At 33.7% G+C, this 21,938-nt stretch overlaps 2 protein-coding genes across 6 annotated transcripts in view; one reads left to right on the top strand and one right to left on the bottom strand.

The window, feature by feature from the left end:
- The window catches only part of LOC141483749 (uncharacterized), a 16,437-nt gene extending 11,713 nt beyond the window's left edge, over positions 1-4,724 (top strand). Inside the window, exon 4 of the transcript XR_012466268.1 lies at positions 4,068-4,724. The gene's annotated coding sequence lies outside the window, so the exon portion shown is untranslated. The remainder of the gene's footprint in view (positions 1-4,067) is intronic.
- Ncoa6 (Nuclear receptor coactivator 6) overlaps positions 1-21,938 on the bottom strand; it is a 22,820-nt gene extending 882 nt beyond the window's left edge. The window contains exons 1-8 of one of the 5 annotated variants that reach the window (XM_074178550.1): positions 21,675-21,938; positions 20,830-21,268; positions 16,741-16,973; positions 16,277-16,681; positions 14,616-16,202; positions 6,713-7,228; positions 3,458-3,985; positions 2,551-3,334 (exon numbers count right to left, since the gene is read on the bottom strand). In XM_074178550.1, the coding sequence (XP_074034651.1) occupies positions 2,551-3,334; positions 3,458-3,985; positions 6,713-7,228; positions 14,616-16,202; positions 16,277-16,681; positions 16,741-16,973; positions 20,830-21,187 (4,411 nt within the window). In that variant the 5' untranslated portion in view covers positions 21,188-21,268; positions 21,675-21,938. The other 4 variants (XM_074178551.1, XM_023166302.2, XM_023166303.2 and 1 more) reach the window with 4 other exon arrangements.

The following is a 21,938-nucleotide window of genomic DNA, read 5'->3' as shown; positions in this document are numbered from 1 at the left end:
GGTATCATCATCTTCAACAAAACTTACAAGAAAAATAATGTTGAGGACACTTAGCAAGCATATCTATTCTGGAGCATGAATTGAGACAGGTGTCGAAAATTGTTACATTCAGGAGTTCTGGGACTACTCAAAAGTATTCCACTTTCACTAAAATTATATTCATAAATGAACAATATTTATTCAAAATCACAGACAGGCCCAATTGTGACAGAGGCATTTACCTTCCAGACACACAACAATGTTTTGGAAATGTATTGCAACTAGTAACAGATGAAAAATTTGTTCTTCCTGGAAGGAAATATATACCCATTTCTCATAAACTCATTGAATGTAAATGGCTCAACATGGAAAATAGAAGACAACTTGACTTAAGTACCTTCTTTAAAATACTTTGGAATAACCCCGACCCATCAGGCCTGATACGTTATTTCACTCCTCAATCAGATACCTTCAAAAAATGTCAGAAATAAGTCTACCCTCAGCATAGAACATCAATTTTTCAAAAGTCATTTGTCTTTAATGCTATCCGTATGTATAATAAGTTACCCAGAAGAGTTCAAAATGTATAATATTAATAAATTCAAATATAAAATGAAAAAATTGTTACTTTCCAAACAGTAAAACTCAACAGGACAAACTCTTAAACCACTCTACATATTACACATAATACATCTCTTTTGTGTGTGTAAGCCCCTCTGATAATAATAATAATAATATAAGTTTATTCAAATAACCGATACAAATATGAAAATCATCAACTAAAACGAATAAACTAGAATACAAAATCACGAAGCGTCAGTGGTGAGACCGTTGCTTGTATGTGATAGATTAACCTAAATATAATTTGTTGTAGTTTTAAGACTAAAAGTGATTTATTTACCTAAATATAATATTATTGTAGTTTCAAGACAAAATTTAATTTAATAGTACAAATCATACAATTTTATTGATGTGTACGTCACGTCACTTCACTTCACGTCACTGGTTAAATAGTATAGACTCAGCTAGACTTCGCCATTTTTCACAATACCTAACATTACAAAATTTAAGTAATTCAGGAAAGTGGATCATGTCAATTCTACCCTATTACTAATCTCAAAGTTATACCCAAAAATTGTATGTGTGGTACCCGTTGAATTGGTTTACGATTAATTTTAATTGGCGAATTAAAATTATAATGAATGTTCTTTTGTTAAAAGGGCTTATAGAATTCACTGAGGGTACACTATAAAAACACACTTTTGTCTATTTTCCATTGTGAAAAATAGACTAAAGTGTGTTTTTATAGTGTATCCTCAGTGAACATGAATTTCCATAAAATAAACATACCCATATCAATGGTGTTCCATAATTGGAACACCATTGATGAAATTCATTTGCACTATTATTACTTTTCCTTATAACGAGATATAATTTGTCAGTGATAAGCTAATTTGTATCATCAGCAAATACAATGTTTCTTTTTGTGGGGATAAGCATGACAAAATTATATTGTTGCTGAAAATAAACAACAGTAATGGTCCCAGGATTGAGCCTTGAGATACATTCAATATGTTCAATCTGAATAATTCTATGCAAACAATTTGAGTTCTATTTCACAAATATGAATCAACTTATTAATTAGATACGCCGCCCTACACTCCCATTCTATAGGATTTCACTATCATTTTGGCTGAAAATAAAGAGATTTGAATACTCTAGAAAGCTACTGAGCCTTGAAATTAAACGGTTATCAAACACCTACCCTCCATTCTGAAATCACTACATTTGTAACTTTAAATTAAAACTCAGAAGAATGCTCATGTGGACTACTCCCTTCTACAGACTGAATGAATTTTTTAACTAAGTCATTGTCTAGTACTAATGTTATATACATTATTTATATCTATATGTGAACTTTTTACACCAGGTACTATCACTTTGCTTCTATATAATTTTGATATTCTTCAGAATCTATTTTGAAATATACTCTTTTTACTTACTTATGTGACTTATCCTAAGTCTGCATGTGACTTTATTGGATTAATAAATAAATAAATAATCATTATTATTATCTTTGCTAACTGGCTTTGTATACAAACATTGTGGTAATTGGAATGAAGTTTGATGATTTCAATTTTTCAGAATATTGTTCAGTGCAAAATGATCCATTTTGTGATATAATGGATTACATAAAATGTCACTAACCACCCTAAGGCATTTACTATAAATTCTGTCAATACCTAGTGCAGGTTAACTACAAACTTACTCAACTGTCTCCTTATTTCCGTAGTTGTTGAACTGGTAAAATATTTTTAGTTTGAAAAATGAGCTAGCTTAAAATAGATAACACATCTCCTTTTTGTTATTAATCAAATTAGAAAATTTTTAACAAAATAGTAATTCATCCAAATTTGCTTATTTATATTGTTTTACTGATTATACATACAGTAATCTGTTCTTGTAGACTGGTCTAGACAAGGACTATTCCCAAAAAAAACCTTCAATTTCTGTTTCTCCTAGTACTTTTCCTCACAATCAATGTTACAATATTATCATCATTTTACTTACCAGCACTTCGCGTTTTCCTCCTCAAAGCTTCCGACTCAGACTGACTCTTTTCACCTTTGCTTCTTGTATTCTGTGCAGGCATATTGCTTCTTACCGACCTCCTAGTATTCACCACCATCCCACCCTTATTGTTATTAGCAACAGTCCCAGGCCCTGCCTTCAACTTTGTCTTGACAAGGGTATTGTTCACCTGAGTATTTGGATTCACATTTGTAATAGCTGGTTTCCTCACCTTCTCTATCAAAGGCTCATCACTATCTGAACTCTCGTCTTGTACCTTCGGCATCTTTTTAGCGTTATTTATTTTTGCAACTTCATTCGGACGAATTTTTGTTGTTGTTGCATTGCTAGCATCTGAAGGCAGATTATCAGTGAGTTTTCGTACCTTCTTTCTTGTTTCATCTAAGCTGTGGTTTGAACTATCCGATTCATTCCTTTTCCTCTTTGGCGCTGGGACAGCGCGAGTATTTTTTGCCACTGGCGAGCTCAGTTCTGGGCTGCCCAATTTATTTAATGCCCTGGTCCTGACAGATAGTCGAGTTGCAGGACTTGGAGAGCTGGGAACTCCTTGGTTGTCATTTGGTATCTCTATGAGTAACTGCTCAAGGAGGCTTTTACTCTGCTTACCAGGCATTGTACTGCTAGTTGAACATGAATTGCTATCTTCATCTGAAAGAATGGGACTCTCAGAATCTCCTCGACCTTTTTCTGGGTTAGAGTAAGTGTACAAGGCTGGTGTTACTCGTACAGGTAATGGTTCCAAATCATCCTCCTCCTTTTTAACCTGTAAATTTTTGTAAAATTAAAATGTTTTCATTTCGGGGCTATTAAATGAAACAAATGCCATCAGGTTCCATTCAAGATAACCATTCTCAATGAAAAAAAAATAAATATCAAAATCTCTTACCTTAAGAGCAACAATATCGAGGTCAGCTTGTTTGGTTGGCAAAGGTGGAGAAGTTAATGCTGCAGTCAAATTAACTGTAGTTTGTTGAAGGGTGTCCTGTAATACAGATGTTAATTCACAACACTTTTTCAAGTTGGTCGACTGGTCTTGACATTTATTTTCATTCACGTCTGGTGTTTGTCCAGCTTTTGTCTCAATGCCATCGACCCTGTCAGAGTCCCCATTCAAACCTTCCATCTTGGCGAGCTGTGCTTCAATATCCAACATATTAGGCACTTGAGTCTTGGGAGGTAAAATGTCAGCATGTGGGCTCTGACTCGCTTGATTAGGAGACTTTTCACTCAGAGCATCCATGCTCTCGATGCCACTGTCCTCACCTTGATTTCCAGTAGAGTTTGGCGATCGGTTACCCGTCACAGCAGGAGGTTTTTCAATCAGTTCAACTGATTTCCTGTTGGGAGTGTTGCATTTGTCTGGTTCGGGAGACTTGTCTTTGAGAGATGTAGTATCAGGTATTGTATTTGCTGCCTAATAATAAAATATATCAATTATTTTCAATTCAAGGAAAATGATAAATAAAAAACTATTTTCTCAAACCCATTATTTCCAGGATTTGAAGTCCAGCATCCAACAGTCCGGAATGCCCGATAGTCCGGCATCGCTCCGAAAAATTGTAAAAATTTTGGTTTTCTCCAAAAGAGTGTCTTTAAAGCAAATAAAAAACGCTCCAGAGCTATTCGGAAGTTTTCGGGGTAGTTCAGGATCAAAAAAAGTTTACAGTAAAAGATGTTGTTTATGCTATTGTACTGTCTTGGAACCAGGTGAAAAATATAACACTCCAAAAATGCTGGAGAAAACTTTGACCAGCTGCAAACCCTGCATCTGACCTAACTCTACAGACTGATGAGAAAGAAAACCATCAAGACTCTCTGGCCAAACTTTTGGATGTCATTGGAAGTGCTGACAATCCCTTGAAAAATCTGCCTCAAGATGAGGTAGAGGAGTGTAGTAAACCCTCAGCCTACTCAAAATCTTGAAGAAAGTAACTAGTACAGAATCACTAAATAAGTTAATCTCTTTTGTTGAGGCTAGTACTAGCTACAGTGCTTCAGAAATTATTGATTTCCAAATTATTAGATATAAATTTTATACTAAACGCCAAAAGTCAAGAAAATAAAAAGACATTCGTGACTTCTTTAAATTTAAGTGAAATATGTACATGTACATACATTATATGAAATGTAAAATAAACTTTGTTGTATTTGTATACTTTATTTGTAGTTTAATTATTAACCTAATTGTTCTTATAATTACGATTTATGTATGTATGTAGTTAAAAACACAAAGTATATTTGTTTTACGGCAAAGCCTACACTACACCGAGCTGGTCCGGAACGTGCCGGATTATCGGACTTCTACTGTAAATGTTTTTTTAATAAGAAAGGGATAAATAGTCAATGATTAATTCAATATTCACCAGAGAAAAATAATATACAATGAAATTCACCACCTAATATGTAAAGAAAAGGAATCATTGCGAGCTGAAATGGTGGCAATATTGTTAGTTAAATAGAAAAAATTATTAGCATTGAATGTAAGGACCACATCATTCAAAATATTTTGATTACAATGTTAGAAATATTACATTTTTTTTAGTATTTTATTTCATATATATATATATGTATATATATATATATATATATATATATATATATATATATATATATATATATATATATATATATATATATATATATATATATATATATATATATATATGTGTATATGTGTGTGTGTATATATCATATCATATTTATTGTATTGTTATCATTTTCAATTGTATAAATTGTATATTGATTTTGAGAATCCTATTGTTACAGTGCTTTTGTATAATATGATTATATTAAATATTAAATTAAATTAAATATGAAATATCGAACTGCTACATATTTACACACTCAAACAAAACAACAGAAAAACATAGAATAAAAATAAAGGATGTTCCATTTGAAAAAAGAAAAAGTTCTTTTTGAATTTTGATTACAGAAAATCAATCAAATATCAGAAAATCAAATATAAAATAAGATATGAAAAAAATTAGAATAAGTTCAATTTGAATTTTGTTTCACCCAAAATTAAAAGGAAGGGTTTTGATTGAATCATTATTCTATAATGAAAACATGTATGCATAATATTTTATAGTAGAATTTGGCATTATTATTATGTAAAGCAATGTAAGTTACATTCTTCTTTTAAAAAATCTCAATATGGCAAGCTTCTATGGGTACCCTTCTATGGGGTACCGAAAACGATACAGATCAAATATCTTCAAAATACATGTTTTCTGAAAAAAATATGAGAACACGTCGATTTGTAATTCAATGGGGATATCTTTCTATCATTACCTCAACTGTCATACCTCTTCCCCCACCCCTCGGTCACTATCACCCAAACAATTTGAATAGGAAAAGTAGTAACAATTTCTATTTTGGCGCCCTCTTGCGAAAAAAAAAGTTCCGTATTCCAAATTATGATACTTCCTTTGTAAGCTAATTTGACATAAATTCGGTGACAATGTATTATGAAATTTTTCTAAGGGAAAAAACAAAATGGCGGCTCCACAAGATTTGCAATTATGGTCCGATTTGATTCAAAATTGATAAGTTGTGGTTTTCAGGTTCGGAAATTATGATTTGTTTGTCAATGCAAAAAAGCAATATGTTGACTCCAAGGTGGCGAACGAAATTTGTAATTATGGTCAGATTCGAATCAAAATTAGTATGTGGGGATTTTCAGAGTTGGAAATTATGATTTTGTCGGTGCAAAACACAAGATGGCGGACGATATTTGGGTGATAGTGACTGAGGAGTAGGGGGAGAGGTATGACAGTTGAGGTTATGATAGAAAGATGTCCCTCTTGGATTACAAATCAACGAGTTTTTGCATTTTTTTCAGAAAACATGTGTTTTGAAGATATTTGATCTGTTTTGTTTTCGGTGCCACACCCTGTATATTCGTGAATAACTTAAAAAAGCCCAGTTCATTGAAATCTTAAATTTTTATACAAAACACTTTTTAATAACTTCAATCCTTCATTTGTGATGCAATCTTACTTAATGTGACACTCACTTAGTATGATGATAGGTGGCTGGAGATAACCCTAGTTGTGAGCATGAGAAGTATCTTTGAAGCTATATTCTTTCATGTACTAGACTGTAGAATATTTTTGAATGAATTGCTTTCTTTTAGACTCACCTTCTCAGAATCTCCGGATCGTACAGTTTCAGTGGTGAGAAGGTTTACCACATCGGTCCGATGTGGTGGCCTGGGTACTCCTTTCTCTTCTGTTCCTTCAAGTAAGCCTTGTTTGAATTTGGCCTCCATATTCATATCCCCTGCTGTTGGTAAAGTTACAGATTTACTCTGTAATTTATCACCAAAATTTTTGTTGAAAATCTTAGTTTTGCTCAAATCCTTCTTGAAAATATCTTTAACTTTAATTTTATCTTTCCGAGGTTTTTGAGGAAGGTTCATAATCGTACCCACATTGGTAGATCCAAGAACAGGATGGTCTTCTTCAGTTTGCTCTGACTGACTCAACCGCCTTTTTTTCTCATCGCACAAAATGCCATTGCTGTCAGTATATTTCTTGTTATTTCTAACAAGTTCAGAATCACTTCCTCTGCGTTCCTTTTGCTTTTCTTTGTAATGGTTGTGAATGACAAACTTGGATTTTAAATCACCTTCCTGAGTGAGACTAGCAATGATATCCTGAAAAAAAAAACACCATTTTGATTTTGTAGCACTCATTTTGGGATTTTGTAAAGGAATTCAAAAAAAGGTTTGAGGTCAACACAAATGAATATTAAAATTGTAATATCTAAATGTACTTTGCAAATTAGAGCTGATTTGAAAGATCATTTAATTAAGTATCTAATCCAAGTATCCTAAAATTCATTTCCACCAAGTTTATTTTATTGGCAAACAAATAAAAATTGCGATCAGTTGATTTCAAGATGAGAGTAAATTTTCAGTAGTTCTTTCATTTTCATAAAAATGTGTCATTTAACACTACGTTTCATGAAAAATTGTCCTCATTGAAACGATCCAGTCATATTATAAAAAGGATTCCTAAATCTGCTAGAAATTGCTCTGTCTCTGCCAAATTATAGATGAATGTTTACATACAAACTCTCCAACAAGCTGGGAAAACTTGTTAACTTTTCCTTATGCTTTGTTCTCCATCCCACATGCTAAGGACTCCCGTAGATCTTCTCTCGCATCTCTTATAAAGAAAAACCTCAAACTTCTTAATTCCAAGACCAATGTCATTCCATCTCAGATCGATAAAAGGAAATATATAATTTTTTTAAAGCATGTTTTGCAAAAAATAGCTGATAGTTACATTAGGTCAGATATCAGAATCTTGAGCTCAAGTGATACGTTGGCCGAATATGATGAATCCACACTTTCAGTTCTCGGATCAAAACACCCACGATCAGATTCCTTCACACATTCCCTGGATTCGCAACCACCCGATTTTTCAGAGTTTCCGGTGTTCCAATTTTCAGAACATGAAGTATCGGAGGCAATTAAATATTTTCATTCTGGTTCTGCTGGTGGTTTAGATTCTTTCCGCCCTAGCCACATTCAAGACCTCATTAGTCACAGCTCTGGAAATTCAGAAGAGAAACTTTTTTCTTTTGTTACAGGTGGATGTGAAGCTGTTGCTCATGCTGCTCATACATATATTAATCTTATTCCAAATCCCGAATCAAAAATTTTCCTGAAAAAAGACTTCAAAAATGCCTTCAACATGATTGATAGAAACATCATGCTTTGTAAGGTTAAAGATTCGTTTTCAGGATTATATCCCTTCTTAAGTCAGTTGAGTTTTGGTGAACAATCTGATTCTGTCTGAGAGAGGTGTTCAACAAGGTGATCCCTTAGGACCTGCTCTTTACTGTCTGACCATCAATAAACTTACTAGAAGCTCATCATCCGAATTTAATTGTTTGGATTTTGACGATGACTCAATCGCTGGCGATGAAAAAATTGTTTCAAAGGATTTAGAAAAAATCATTCGATTATTCAAAACATCTTGGATTTGAACTAAATGTTGGAAAATGCGAATTGATTATTCTTTCAACTCCGAATAATATTTCCGAATACATCATTTTGAAATTGACTCCTGGTATAAGAATTTTGGTAAAGTCTAAATGGAGTCTTCTGGGTGCTCCTCTTTCTAAAGATTCACTTTCAGAACATCTTCGAGAAAAACGGGAATCACTCAAATTGCTGACCACCAGATTGAATGAACGGGTGCTTGGCTGAATGCTTTACCTGTTGCATCTCTTGGAACACTATTAGAAGATGAATCTTTCAGAATAGCAGTAGGGCTTAGAATGGGTTCATCTATTTATGTGCATCATACTTTTGTTTGTGGTAGTATAGTTGATGAGAAAGGTACACATGGTTTGAGTTGCAGAAGGGCAGGGCGTACATCTCGACATCACCAAGTGAACGACATATTGAAAAGAGCTATGTTGTCAGCGGGTGTTCCTGCAATTCTGGAACCTTCAGGTACCAATCGAGATGATGGTAAACGACCAGATGGTATGTCTCTCATACCATGGAAATACGGTAAACCTGTGGTATAAGATTTCACTTGCGTTGACATGATCGCGAATTCCCATCTAGCCGGAAGTTTGAAGTCTGCTGGAAACGCAGAATTGTCTAGCGAAAAATTGAAAAGAAAAAAATACCAAAATCTTGATAACAACTATCTGTTCCATCGAGTAGTGGTTGAAACTTTTGGTGTTTATGGCCCGGAGTCTCAGTTATTCGTTCATGAACTCGGAAGGAGAATAGGCCAAGCCACGAAAGATTACCGTTCTACCTCTTTTTTTGATAGAAAGAATTGGTATTGCGATTCAACGTGGTAATGCTGCTTCAGTCCTTGGAACTATTCCTGCTTCACATAATTTTGATGAGATCATGCATTGCCCTAATTTCAGTACGGAAATAAAATCTCTTTGAAACAAGCTGAGGATATTCACCAATCTCCTATCAAGGTTAATTCCCAAGTGATTGATCCACCTTCATCATTTTGGTGATGATCGACTGAATTGCCAAACATGCGCCAAACTAACTGACTGTTATAAGGAAATAAGTATTGCTGAGGCACCAGTCAATCTAATAATTACACTGATGATCTCAAACGTGACTCAACCTCTGACGTAAGCACCAAACTTTCACGAATGTTCAAAATAGATGAACACCTCAATCTAGCAGACCACTAATATAATATTCATGCAGTCATTGTTCACTGTGGTTCTGGCGTTGAATTTGGTCATTATTAAGCCTTGGTCAAAGATGAAACGGACTGGCTTAAGTTTGACGATAGTCGTGTCACGAAGTGTTCTAGCAATGTATTGAATTTATTGGAGCCTCTGGAGAAACCCCTACATTTTGTTTTATGAGAGAGAAGATATTAGCAGATCAAGACCTTCGGATAATGTGGTGCTGCAGATTTTTTCGGGTTTTCCTGCAGCTGAAAAAGCAAATGCGCCACTGGAATCAATGAAGTCGCTCAGGAGTGCCAATTAATATTTTATTCTCACGTTAGTAAGTATATATATATATATATATATATATATATATATATATGTATATATGTGTATGTATATATGAAAAAATGAAAAATGAGAATTGAAACTTTGTTTTTTACCACTTTCATTTGTAACTAATGTTGCTGCAGTTTTATCCTATAAGGACATTTTCAAACTTATACATTAACCATTAATGTATATACATTAAACTTTAAAATGTCCTTATAGGAAGAAACTGCAGTAACATTAGTTACAAATAAAAGTGGTAAAAACCATAGAAAGTTTCAATTCTGATTTTTCATGATGATTTACTACCATGTAGTAACAGCTACAAAACAATTAACAAATTTTTGATTGACTTTTGATACAATAATTCCCGAGTAAACTCTAGTTTCACATCTATCTACATTTGAGTAATCTGAATCAGTAAAACGTCAATTATTACCTGGAACTTCCGAGTCAAGTTACCTTTAGGAGACATATAGGGAAGTAACTGCTGCATGACTTTGCATAGCGGAACACCACAAAGCAAAGTAAAAACCACATAACATGGTCTTGACCTGCTAGGCAACTAAAGCTTTCTAATGTAATTATCAAAAGGACTAGATAACTAGTGAACATTCCTAAATAATTCCTTTTCTTAGGGCTCCATTTGCTTCTGACATGTGTTCCACTTAAGACACAACCCTACTCTTCTCAAACTGATCAAGGGACGAGTCTTTGGTGATACACAATGGAACTAGCTTAGAGCAGTATCCTAATTCCTAAATGGTGTGGCTGGGTCATCTAGTTTCTATATTGAATTAATTTTCATTTATTCAAAAATTTTCCAATATGAACATTAGTTTGAAAAAAATAGAACTACTTTATTCACTAAACTTGTTACATATTGATTTCACTTTTGTCAGGTGAAATTTGGAAAGGGGTTCAGACATAACTGCATCAACTTAAAATTTTGCAGTCACTAGCCTTGTGTTCATGATATCAGGATTCGCATACTTATTTTGCGGTACCGTGAATCATGAAACATAATAGAGCCGACCTGAAATGGGATAGAGAAATCTGGGTGACGACTCTTGTTCTATTTTGGTTTTGAATTAATGACCTCCTGGTCATACTTCATAAGATATAACTGCAGCTACAAGTCTCTTCCCTGTAGTTTTTAAAAATAGTTTCAATAATTCATCTATATTTTTAGACAGTGGGTTACATTTAGGATTAGAAATCGAGGTTTGAAGAAATACTGATTTGAATTTTTGCTGTACAGTTAGTTTGATGGGCCCCTATTTTCAAAACACTAAAATTTAATCTGAACTTTAAGATCAGTCTGTTATGAATTTACATACAGAGTCAATTCTCAATATTTTGCATTCAAATCAAACCAAAATATACTTATTGCCTGAAAATTTTCATCTTATTGACAAAGTTGAAGAAAACATAAATGTAAAGTAACAACTACAAAAAATATGATAGTTATTATGACAAAAAATATAGTGCCAAACCCAACGAACAGAGTTCTTCTGTGCTTGAGCGATGATCAGGTTTATATTATTATTATAATTAATATGTTGCTGAAAATGATATAATTGATGAAGGCTGTTTCAGTCGGATAGTTAAGAAATATTACTGGAGCTTTATCCCAACACCAAACCGTTATTTTTAGCACCTCGACATGTGTTTGGATTACTAAGTGATCATCTTCAGAAGTAGGATTAAGAGATGTTTAATCTTCCTCTTGAAGATGATCACTTGGTGATTAAAACACATTTCGAGGTGTTGAAAATAATGGTTTGGTGTTGGTATGAAACTCCAGTAATATTCATCACTACAAAAAAGATTCCAAACAGTGCATCACAAGTCGGATAGTTATTTATGGGAAAAGAAAACTGATGGTTTTTAAAAAAGTATAGAACAAGAAATAATGATACCCTAGTGAATCATTTCTTTGATAAAAAAAATGTCAGCTATAAAAATTTGAGATTAAGAATCAGAAATAAAAAACAAGTATTGGATATAGTTAAAGATTACTTTATAACTAACATGTTGTGAAAGTTGGTGGCAGGAGACCATTTTTATTACAAAATTACTTTTCGAATGTGTGTGCATTGCCGATGTTTTAATGTTTTTCAGATAAGATATTTCGAAAGTTTTGGAGGGTGTGATGCCAAGGATTTATTTATTTGAATAATGAAAATGTTATATGCTACTCTTAATTACAATCGCGAGACAATATTAGAAATTTGGGTATGGGATTTGATGTACGTAGGCTGGTCACGGTCCCTTTAATAAATAAATATAGCTTAAAAAACACGCATTTAAAGAACATCGAACCAGAAAGTTGAAAATGTTTTTTTAAATAAGCTAAAAACAATAACGAACGAAAATACTGGTATTATTGTGAAAAAAGCGACGGGCGCTTGATATACAAAAAATATTGCACAAAGTGCCCATGCTTTTTTCACAATAATACTAGTATTTTTCGTTCGTTATTGTTTTGAGCTTATTTGAAAAAAATTGTTTTTACCTTTTTAGTTCGATGTTCTTTAAAAGCGTGTTTAGTCTTTTTAAACTATATTTATTTTATCTAATCTTTGGGACCGATCAGCCATATATTGTTCTCCGGAGAGGGAGCCTGAAAATCAGCTACCATGCTCAAGACAGCAGGCGCGCAAAGGAGGCTTACAAATAAGGCAGCAGGCCCAAGTGTTAATTAAAAAAATACTTTTTTCAAATGAAGAAATACATGTTAAGTTAGTTACGTACAGCGGTTACGTACAGCGCCTTCTGCCCGCGAATAGGTCAATCAATAATGTCGATAATTCTGTCAAATACAGATCCCGAGCTTGATAGTTACAAACAAACATACATACATACATACAGGTGAAGCTAATAAAAATGTGTTAATTAATTAAAAAAAGATACGATATTGAGAAAAATATTATCAAGGAGATAGCTGTAAGTAACAGGTGTCTTTGAAACACAATGGATAAGTTGATCAAGAAGAGAAAAATTTAGATGTTTTCCTAAATCCTTAACCATTCAAAAACCTAATACACCAATTAATTGGTTCAAACTTTTAAAAATTGAATATGAAAGTGTCTTTCAAAACTGCTTGTACATTCCAACAAATTTGAATTGTATTGAGAAAATAAATATTTCAAAATGAAATCTAGAAATATTCATCTTTCCCAATTTACACACACTGTAGGTTCTGGAAATTGCCTGACGGAAAACAATTACTTAAATCTGACAGGCATTTATACAAGATACCTCACAGAGGTTAGTCTTGCCGATGTTTTTCTGTCATCGGAAGATGACAAAAAAAAGTCTGAAATTTACGAAATAAGCTGTGAGGATTGAGATGAAAAGTATGTCAGTCAAAATAAGAAGATTGTTAAAACAGCTTGCTACAAGAAACATGTTTCACTCTTTTGGTTTCATGGGCCAGGTTGCTCAACATGCCATAGAAAACGAACACAGAATAAGTGAGGAATGCTTGTAACGGTTGAGACCGATACATGACAACAAATTTTCAGATGCCTTTCAGAGTTCAGAAATCAATAAATATGAAGTGAGTTCTATGAATAGCAATTAAGGTTCTATACCTTGCAGCTCCTTATTTGCAATTTAAGTTACAGATAGAATATAGGAAAAGATTAGATATCAGATAACATTAGAAACTAGGAATTTTATTGACCCTCATTATGACAGGTAATGATTCTTCTAGATATGTATAAACATTAGCATAGTCGGAAAAGTAGTCTCAGTCATCTCATAATATTGCTAATATGGTTAGCAAAGGCACATTGAGAGAAAGCATTTTTGTTCTGGTTAGGAAAAAGTGTTGTCATTTCACGTCAGAGATTCCAAATTGCTTACGTATGTATGCACTACTTAGCAGTTACTACAAATTATATTGCAGAAGTTTTTGACATCTCTTTCATTCAAATGGGAAAGGAGTTGAATAGATAGTATATAATATATTACTGTTCAAAGCACACTAATTACTAAGTTTAAAAAAACTTGAAGTTGCTTGGTTCGAAATCTTTCTTTATTTATTAATCATCTTTCATTTCAGGTCACAATACTTTGTTTCTTCAATAAATTTGCCTTCTCATAATTTTACATTTCAGTCTTCATTTTTTTGAATAATTTTATTTCATGTATTTTTCTGTTCTTACTTTTCAAATCTGTTACCACTTTTTGACAATGGAACTTTAAAGCTTTAACATTTCTCGAGAATCGACTCTTTGAATTTGCAGTAGACCAAGTTCAGATTTCCTACCAGTATATTGAAAATGTAAGGTATACACCTCTAAAAAAAACAAATCTGTAATCTATCACATATCAAAAATATGGTAATACATGTTTTCATAACTGAATGTGATGCAATGTATAAAAAAGTAAAAAAAGGCCTACTAGGGCACTCATATTAATTTATATGATTGCAATCAACTATTATACACAAAAACTAATATATATTAGACGCTTAAACCTAAATTAATGAATTATCTCAAAATTCTAAATATTAACTTGAATTTCCTTACCTTATGTTCATGATTAATTTTCAACTTCTTTAACTTCTTCTGATCAATGCCAGAAACTCTTGCTTTATTAACATCAGATCCGATCAATATTGACTGCTCTTCCAAAGCCATGTTACTGGTACTTCCAATGGATTCTTCAGAACTACTCACACTACTCACTCCCTCACTTTTTTTCACCTTCATGTGATCTGGATTTTTCCGCACCTTAGGTTTGAGGGGCGTACCATCTGGGTTAAGTTTGTTCTTGTTCTTGATTACTACAGAATTTCGCCCCCTCAATGAAATATGAAGAGGTGGTACTCTCAACTCTTCTCCAGCAACCATCAATGAAGTAGAAGCTTTTTTCGGTTGCTGATTGATGAAGCTAACATCGACTTTATATGCCGGATGTACTGGCTCAGATTTTTCCAATTTCAATCTCAATTTTATTTTCTCAGGTTTGAGAGCAGGTGAATCTCGTCCACGATCTCTCACCTTGGAGTTTTTTATCCTGGGAGGCTTGTTTGTATCACTTGACCGAGTTTCATTATCGCTTTGATCGGTGGTGGTATCAGGTCGAGTAGTTGAACAAGTATCATCATCTGAGAGAGCAGCCGGTGAAGGTAAACCAGTAAAAACATCTTTCATTTCCTCTGTATCACTCTCTTCACTGGATTGTGGTTCCAATTCTCCAGTCAGTGGGTTAATGAGAAATTTTCTGTTATCATTCAATTCAGTTAACTCTTCAGCAGATGATATAATATTGGAGTGAACTGCCAAAAAGTCTTCAGGTAGCTCAGGAAGTGGACTCTGAGTTAACTCCCTTTCCAAGGTTGGCAGTAATTCATCCAAATCATCAGGTTTCAGGTCAGTTAGAGTAGGAGTTAAATCCATTAATGAATTTCCATGCACTAAAGAATCCCAAGGCCTTGATATTGCAACTGAGTATGGTGGTGGAGATGGTAAACTTCTCCTCGACATAGTATTACTCAAATTTGTGGGATTTACACTTGGCATTTCCATTGTATTTGATACAGAAGATATTGGAGTGGATGTAGCCAAACTGATTTGTGCCAAGGAAACAACTGAACCTCCAATATTAGCTGAATTTGAATGAGAAAAACTCTTAATGTGTTGTGGCAAGTAACTAGTGGTATTTTTAGCAACCAACCCACTTGGTTGAGGTATTTGTTTTACATTATTTGTAGTTTGGCTCATAATAGAACTTTTCTGTTGAGCTGTAGGAATGGGATTATTTCCAATGGAGATATTTGTAGATGGTGTTTTGACTAAATTAGATATGAAACTGTTTTTAGTAGGAAAGTTATGCTTCATTTGATTTGAATTAATGTTTGTTTGGTTCAAAGCAAGCCCAGTTGAAGGCAAAGAACTTTGTTGTACTAAAGGATTCCTAGGCTGTCCTGAAGTTGCAGTTTGCATTTGATAAATATTGGTTTGATGTACAGCGATTGCTGGCTGGGTTATGGCATTGACTTGCGGTTGTGTAGAATGTGAGATAATATTATTGTTTTGGGGTAGAGGATTATTTTGCAATTTTGATTGAGGATTACTGCTGTTTTGGAGGCCAGATACTGAATGTTGTTTAACCTAAAAAAAATATATATGTATATAGTACCGTACTATTTTTCTTTGACTTAATTATAACTGTTGAATAAACTCACCACTGAAGAAGAAAGTGTCCGATGGTATTGAGGTGGGGGTGGCGGCAGTGGTTTGTTCATCACTCCTGTTGTACTTGTCAGTATGGTGCTATTCTGCCTAATGGAAGTACTAGTTGATAAGGCGCTTGGTGATATACAGTTATTTACTAGCACATTGGCCTGAGGAATCGGTATAGAGTTGCTAGGTTTGACTATAGAAGAACTAGATACTCCCACCGAATTCACTAGCGTAGTAGTTGCTGGATGAGCCCGAGCAGATACCTTCGGACCACTGCCAGACTCTTTGGACCCATCATTTTGTAGAAGATTAACAAGAAGAGGACTCGAAATGGTGACAGGTGGCTGCTTGCCAGGATATGGTGGTGGCAAAGACTTGAAAGGTGTTTCGCGATTAGCATGTCTAACCTAATAAACATAAAAAAGTTATAAAGTCTGATTATAAAATTGTTCATAGAGACAAATACCTGATTCATACTGGCGAATGGAAATGGACCAGTGAATGCCTTCCCATTATTACCCACTTTGGGTACCACCGTATCTGTGGGGCATACCACATTTGGTGATTTAAATTGCACTTGCATATTGTTGGTGTCAACAGAAGTTGATGCTGCATTGGTTTGCAAAAAATTTATGATTCCAAAATCTGAATCGTGTTGACTACTACTTCCGCTACTACCACCACTAGTAGTTGACCCATCTATAAAACAAGATGACTGAATTAGCAAAATCAACTTGACTGGCTATAAAATCACAAACCATATTCATGAGAATAATCGTGTTTTATTTTGACAAAAAACTAGTAAAATTTGAAATTTTCAGGATTCATTCCTTTTTCCGTGAAAAAAAAATCACAATGTAAAGTTTTTTCTTATTGGAACAGAAAAATTAAAAGTATGGTATCTTTGACAGTTATTTTAAATGAGGTTTACTTGAAAGTGAAAATCAAGACAATATCTCTCCTCACGAAAATGCCATATGTGGGATTGACAGAAAACTCTGTCCTCGGCAACCAGTCCATTTTTTAAAGAAAAACGGCACTCATCCATATACTTTAATTTCTTTCTTGTAAGTGATTCCCCTAAAGTGGGAATAAAATACCGAAGTTTTTTTTTCTTGTTTTTAGACTTATTTTGGAAAACTCAATTTCTCAGAAACTATTGGTATCTCCACAGAGAAAATTGGTCACCTAGACTGAAATTACACATAAAAACACAAATTTTATCCTCTTTGAAAGTAAACCGCATTATACAAATGCAACAATAATGATATAAATATTATGCGATATTTCATTTGAAGGATACGCTTGTTGTTTGCACTTTTTTCCAGTTTTCCACAAATTTTCATTTCAGCCTCTTGACTTTCATTCTACTTATTTGTGACTTTGGCCAATGTTTACTAAAGCCTGGGATGATATCTTTAGATAATTTTAACGAATCCGAAAATGACTTTGTAAAGGGTCTGGTATGAGTAGATGTACAAATCGAGGAAAACCACGAAATTTGACTTTTTTGGATATTTCTAATTATGAATCGTTGATGAGTGGGATAAATGGGCTTGGAAGGAATGGATATGCTCACAGAAACAAGGAAAAGTAGTTGGTATCTCTGAATGTTAGTTGCATTGGGTAGTCCTGGCATTAATATTTTCAATTACTTTCAAAACATCTGCAGGAATCTCAAGTGGCTGACACTCCTTTTAACCAACAATATTTGTGGATTCAAATTTTTTTTTGCTACTTTCATATTCATCATTTTGGTGACTAAGGGTGACATTCATAATGAGTGTCCCAGATTACATCAGAACTCAAGAACTCAGTGTCTCCCAAAGATTTACTAGGCTTAAAGCATTCGGAACTTTGACCTTTGACTGCTACTTTTACTTCACCAATTGATATGTTTTATTGATACTACATCGCGGCTTGTAATTAGTATAGATTTTCATTAATGTTATGGGTATTTCTGAGATTTTATGGATGGAGCCGTTATATATGACATCACAGGTCTAATAGTAAAATTATTTTATGTAATTCAATAACAAAATTCAGATACTTCAAATTGTAAAAATAGATATGAAGCATTGAATTGTAGATTTCAGTTAGTATAGGCATGTATAGAATAAGAAGCACGTGTTGCGTTTTTGTAAAACTGTGTAGTGAAAATCTCACAATAAATTATTTCTCTAATCCGATATATTGGTGTATTGGATTATAGTATCTTAAGCGGTTGACAAACTGACAGCAATTTTTAAAGTGGTTGGCACAGTGGCATTGGCACAGAAATACATTCCTCATAATAATTATCACAATGCCACCAACTCTACTCAAAAACAATGCCAGTTTACAAATTACTGTCAATTTGCTTGACGTCAACCACCAAATGTGAATGCCTAAAGCGAGTTAAAAAATACGAGTCGTTCCGATTTATTGAAATAATTTGAACCTAAATTTTACATACTTTCAGCCACTAGGGCTGTTCAAACGGTAAGCTACAGCAGTGAAGACGTACACTTTTCTTTACTTATATTATATAAAAAATTATATATTTCTTTTGATTAATATCACATCAAATACTTGGATGCGTATACAAAACTCAACAATAGGGGAAATGGTAGAAGCAATGTTTCAGGACGTTTCAAGTTTTCAATCGTGAATCAGACTCCTAAAAAATATTCAATGCAAGGCCTTGAGAGTCCTGAGTTTTGAGTCTTATAGGAGTAGTAAATAACATTACCCCTAATAAGCCAGCAGAACCACTTTGGACATCACAATTATTTTAAAGCCATAATTTCAAGCTAAGCCTATACTCTATTCCAGAATTTTTTACTTGTTATTTAACGGATATATCATGTGTTCTACTAACTCAACATCAAGGTAGCAGAACCCACAATACCTCCTTTAAATGAAGAGCATAATATTCTGGAATAGAGCCACAGAAAAAACATTTTGTTGAATCAGACTAGGTACTTCATAATTTCAGGCACGTATTCCAAACCATCACCGATTTTCTATTTGTTATTTCTTCAAGTAGTCGGCTCTGCTAGCTTCACTTTTGAACCACTAAATGAACTTAAAATTATCAATATATTTCTATCTCTCCCCCACTAATTCATAAAATTAATTCTGTTTTTATCGTGCATGTCTACGGTAGTCACAAAAAAAAACAATTTTAGGAGCAAAAATGTATCCAATAGGCTAATTAAGAAGCCTAAAACTGTTTGGCAGCTCAACAGTAAACGGCTCCTAAAGTGAGCCTGGCATTAAATCAGTTGTTTAAGAAACCCCAGTTGTACACAAACTGAAACTTGTGGAAAAAACAAAAAAATGTTTCTAAACCTGACAAGATGTGATAACAAGAACATTAGGTTTAGAATGCATTTTTGAGCTGGGACAGTTGAGATATGTAGATCTATATTGCTTTTTACAATGTAATTGAAAAAACGAAAATCAATTTTATTTTTAGACAGGAGAGACAGAACCCACGATATCACTCTTGAATAAAGAGCACAAATTTCAGGAACTGACTAAAAAAATTGCTTACAATTATGGTCTGATAATAAATACAAAAGCAAGGTGGTTTCTCCAGGGATATGATTTTTTCACATCAAAGATCTGAGGAAGGTACCACAAGGAGTTGTTTTGGATTCAACTCCTTTTATGGCTAAATTTTCATTCCTATTGAAAAAAGTTTAGGTTTTATGAATTCCAACATATTTCATTTCATATCATGAGAAATATGTAAGTTAATGTATTTATTATATCAGCTTTTTTAAACTTCAATTTCATAAATATTTTACATGAAAACCAATAGAAACTTATATTTTTATTGCATACATTTGGAGGGTGTAGACGTTGACCTGTTTATTTATTTCTGATCACAGTACTCTGCAAATATTTGGTAAATGTTCCTTTATCCAGTTATTGCTAGTTTTTGCAAAACTTTCTATGAGACATAAATATTTGGGCTTTGGATATGGCTTCTTAAAAGTTGAAATTGTAATATTCACCCATATCAAATATTTTCACAGAATGAAAAATGTTTATATCATGAAAAATTCTAACCCTTTTTGGTTTCACGTTATAAATGATAAAATGAAATCATCACTTCCCTGGAGTAGTTTTATTTGTTGACAACATCATGAAAAGTTAAATTCAAGAAATGAAAAATATGTTGTCAAACTGCAAGTTTTATTCAAGATTTTGAGGAAATTAATTGGTCTGTATGGAAGAAATGGAATTGGCCAGTAAACAGAAACCCGCAGCATGTGATTGTGAAAAAAGGACATTTTACAGGTAAGCGAGTTCCTAAAATAGTAAATTTTCAATACATAAAAAAAAAAGTAAAACAAATTATGGAACGACAACAAAACTTAATTAGCACTCCGACTTGATTGATTCCAGTGGCGCATTTGAGTGACTGTATGTCTCAAAGTGACTTCAGATTCATGATCAGTAAACAAAAAACAAACAGAAGCCAGAGAGAGTTGCAAAGCGAACATTTACCAAACATTTGAATAATTTTATATAATATGAATATAATTACTTTAAACAAAATTACCTTGAGAGGTTCTCAGAATTATTTCTCGAGGTTCGGAATTGCCAGATTCACCTGCAAATTTAAGAGATATCCACTCGTCCCCCTCAATGTGAACACTAAGTATCCCAAGTTCTGTGAGTTTTTGTGAGCCTTCATTGGCTAGTCTTCTGAAGCGTAACGCTGCATCCCTAGGAATAGACAGCGTTACACGCACCGAGTTCCAGGGCTCCAGTTTGCGTAGTTTCACTGTATCACCCAAAATTTCATTCAACCTGTTTAACACTTTGTTCAGCTGTGTAGGGAACCTGGGGTCTGTCAGGTCCCCTTCACAGGTTAAAACCGTAGATAGTTCTAATTGTCCGTCACTATTTGCTGCCATTAAAAATTAGCATAATGATGTACATTTGCTACTATCGCCAACCACATTTTCTCGAAAAGCCATATGAAGCACTTCAGGCACCTGGAAAATTATCCCTAGTTATCACTGCTATAAAGATGTACTTATTTATCAATTACACACAGAAAATATTACTTGTTTCCCAAAAGGTGCGACCGTTAAAAACGACAGACTTTTAAGAAAAAATCGCGAATGCGGTATAAGCAAGTAATATTAAACCCATTCCCGTAACTAAAAGCCAACAATATCGCGAAATGGAAAGATGGAACTGATCGCAGCCATCTTGTTCGACGGACGGGGGAGTGTTATTCCATGTGTTCAAATGGATATTTTATCACTCACAAACTTAATTACACTTTAAAAACTTTCAAACTAGCTGAATACTATTTCAAAGAATGTTTCTGCTGAGTTTGCAGTTATCCTCTCATACAAAAGTCCAAAAATTTGTTACGGAAATTGATTTGCTTACGGCCAAGAAACATTATATACCCCATTTTATGTGACATACTTTTGACACTCAAACCCAGAAAACTGGCTGGAAAGTCCTGCGTAGCACTTATCCGATTAAACAATAAGATCACTAATTTGTACAATTTTGTGTAAAAAGACTGTAAAAACACTCATAATCTTATTACAAATAATTAAACGCTTTCAACAATAACAACTGGACGCCATTCGTCATGCGTGAACTGAATGCGCAGTCAAGAGTCAAGCTGGTGGAAATCGAACAAAC

The sequence above is a fragment of the Leptinotarsa decemlineata genome, unplaced genomic scaffold, assembly GCF_025532065.1.
Source record: "Leptinotarsa decemlineata unplaced genomic scaffold, Ldec_3_MD MMD2_tig00004067_RagTag_RagTag, whole genome shotgun sequence".
In the NCBI taxonomy this organism is placed as follows: domain Eukaryota; kingdom Metazoa; phylum Arthropoda; class Insecta; order Coleoptera; family Chrysomelidae; genus Leptinotarsa; species Leptinotarsa decemlineata.
Note: the sequence above shows the minus strand (reverse complement) of the source record. Positions and strands in the feature narration are given on the sequence as shown.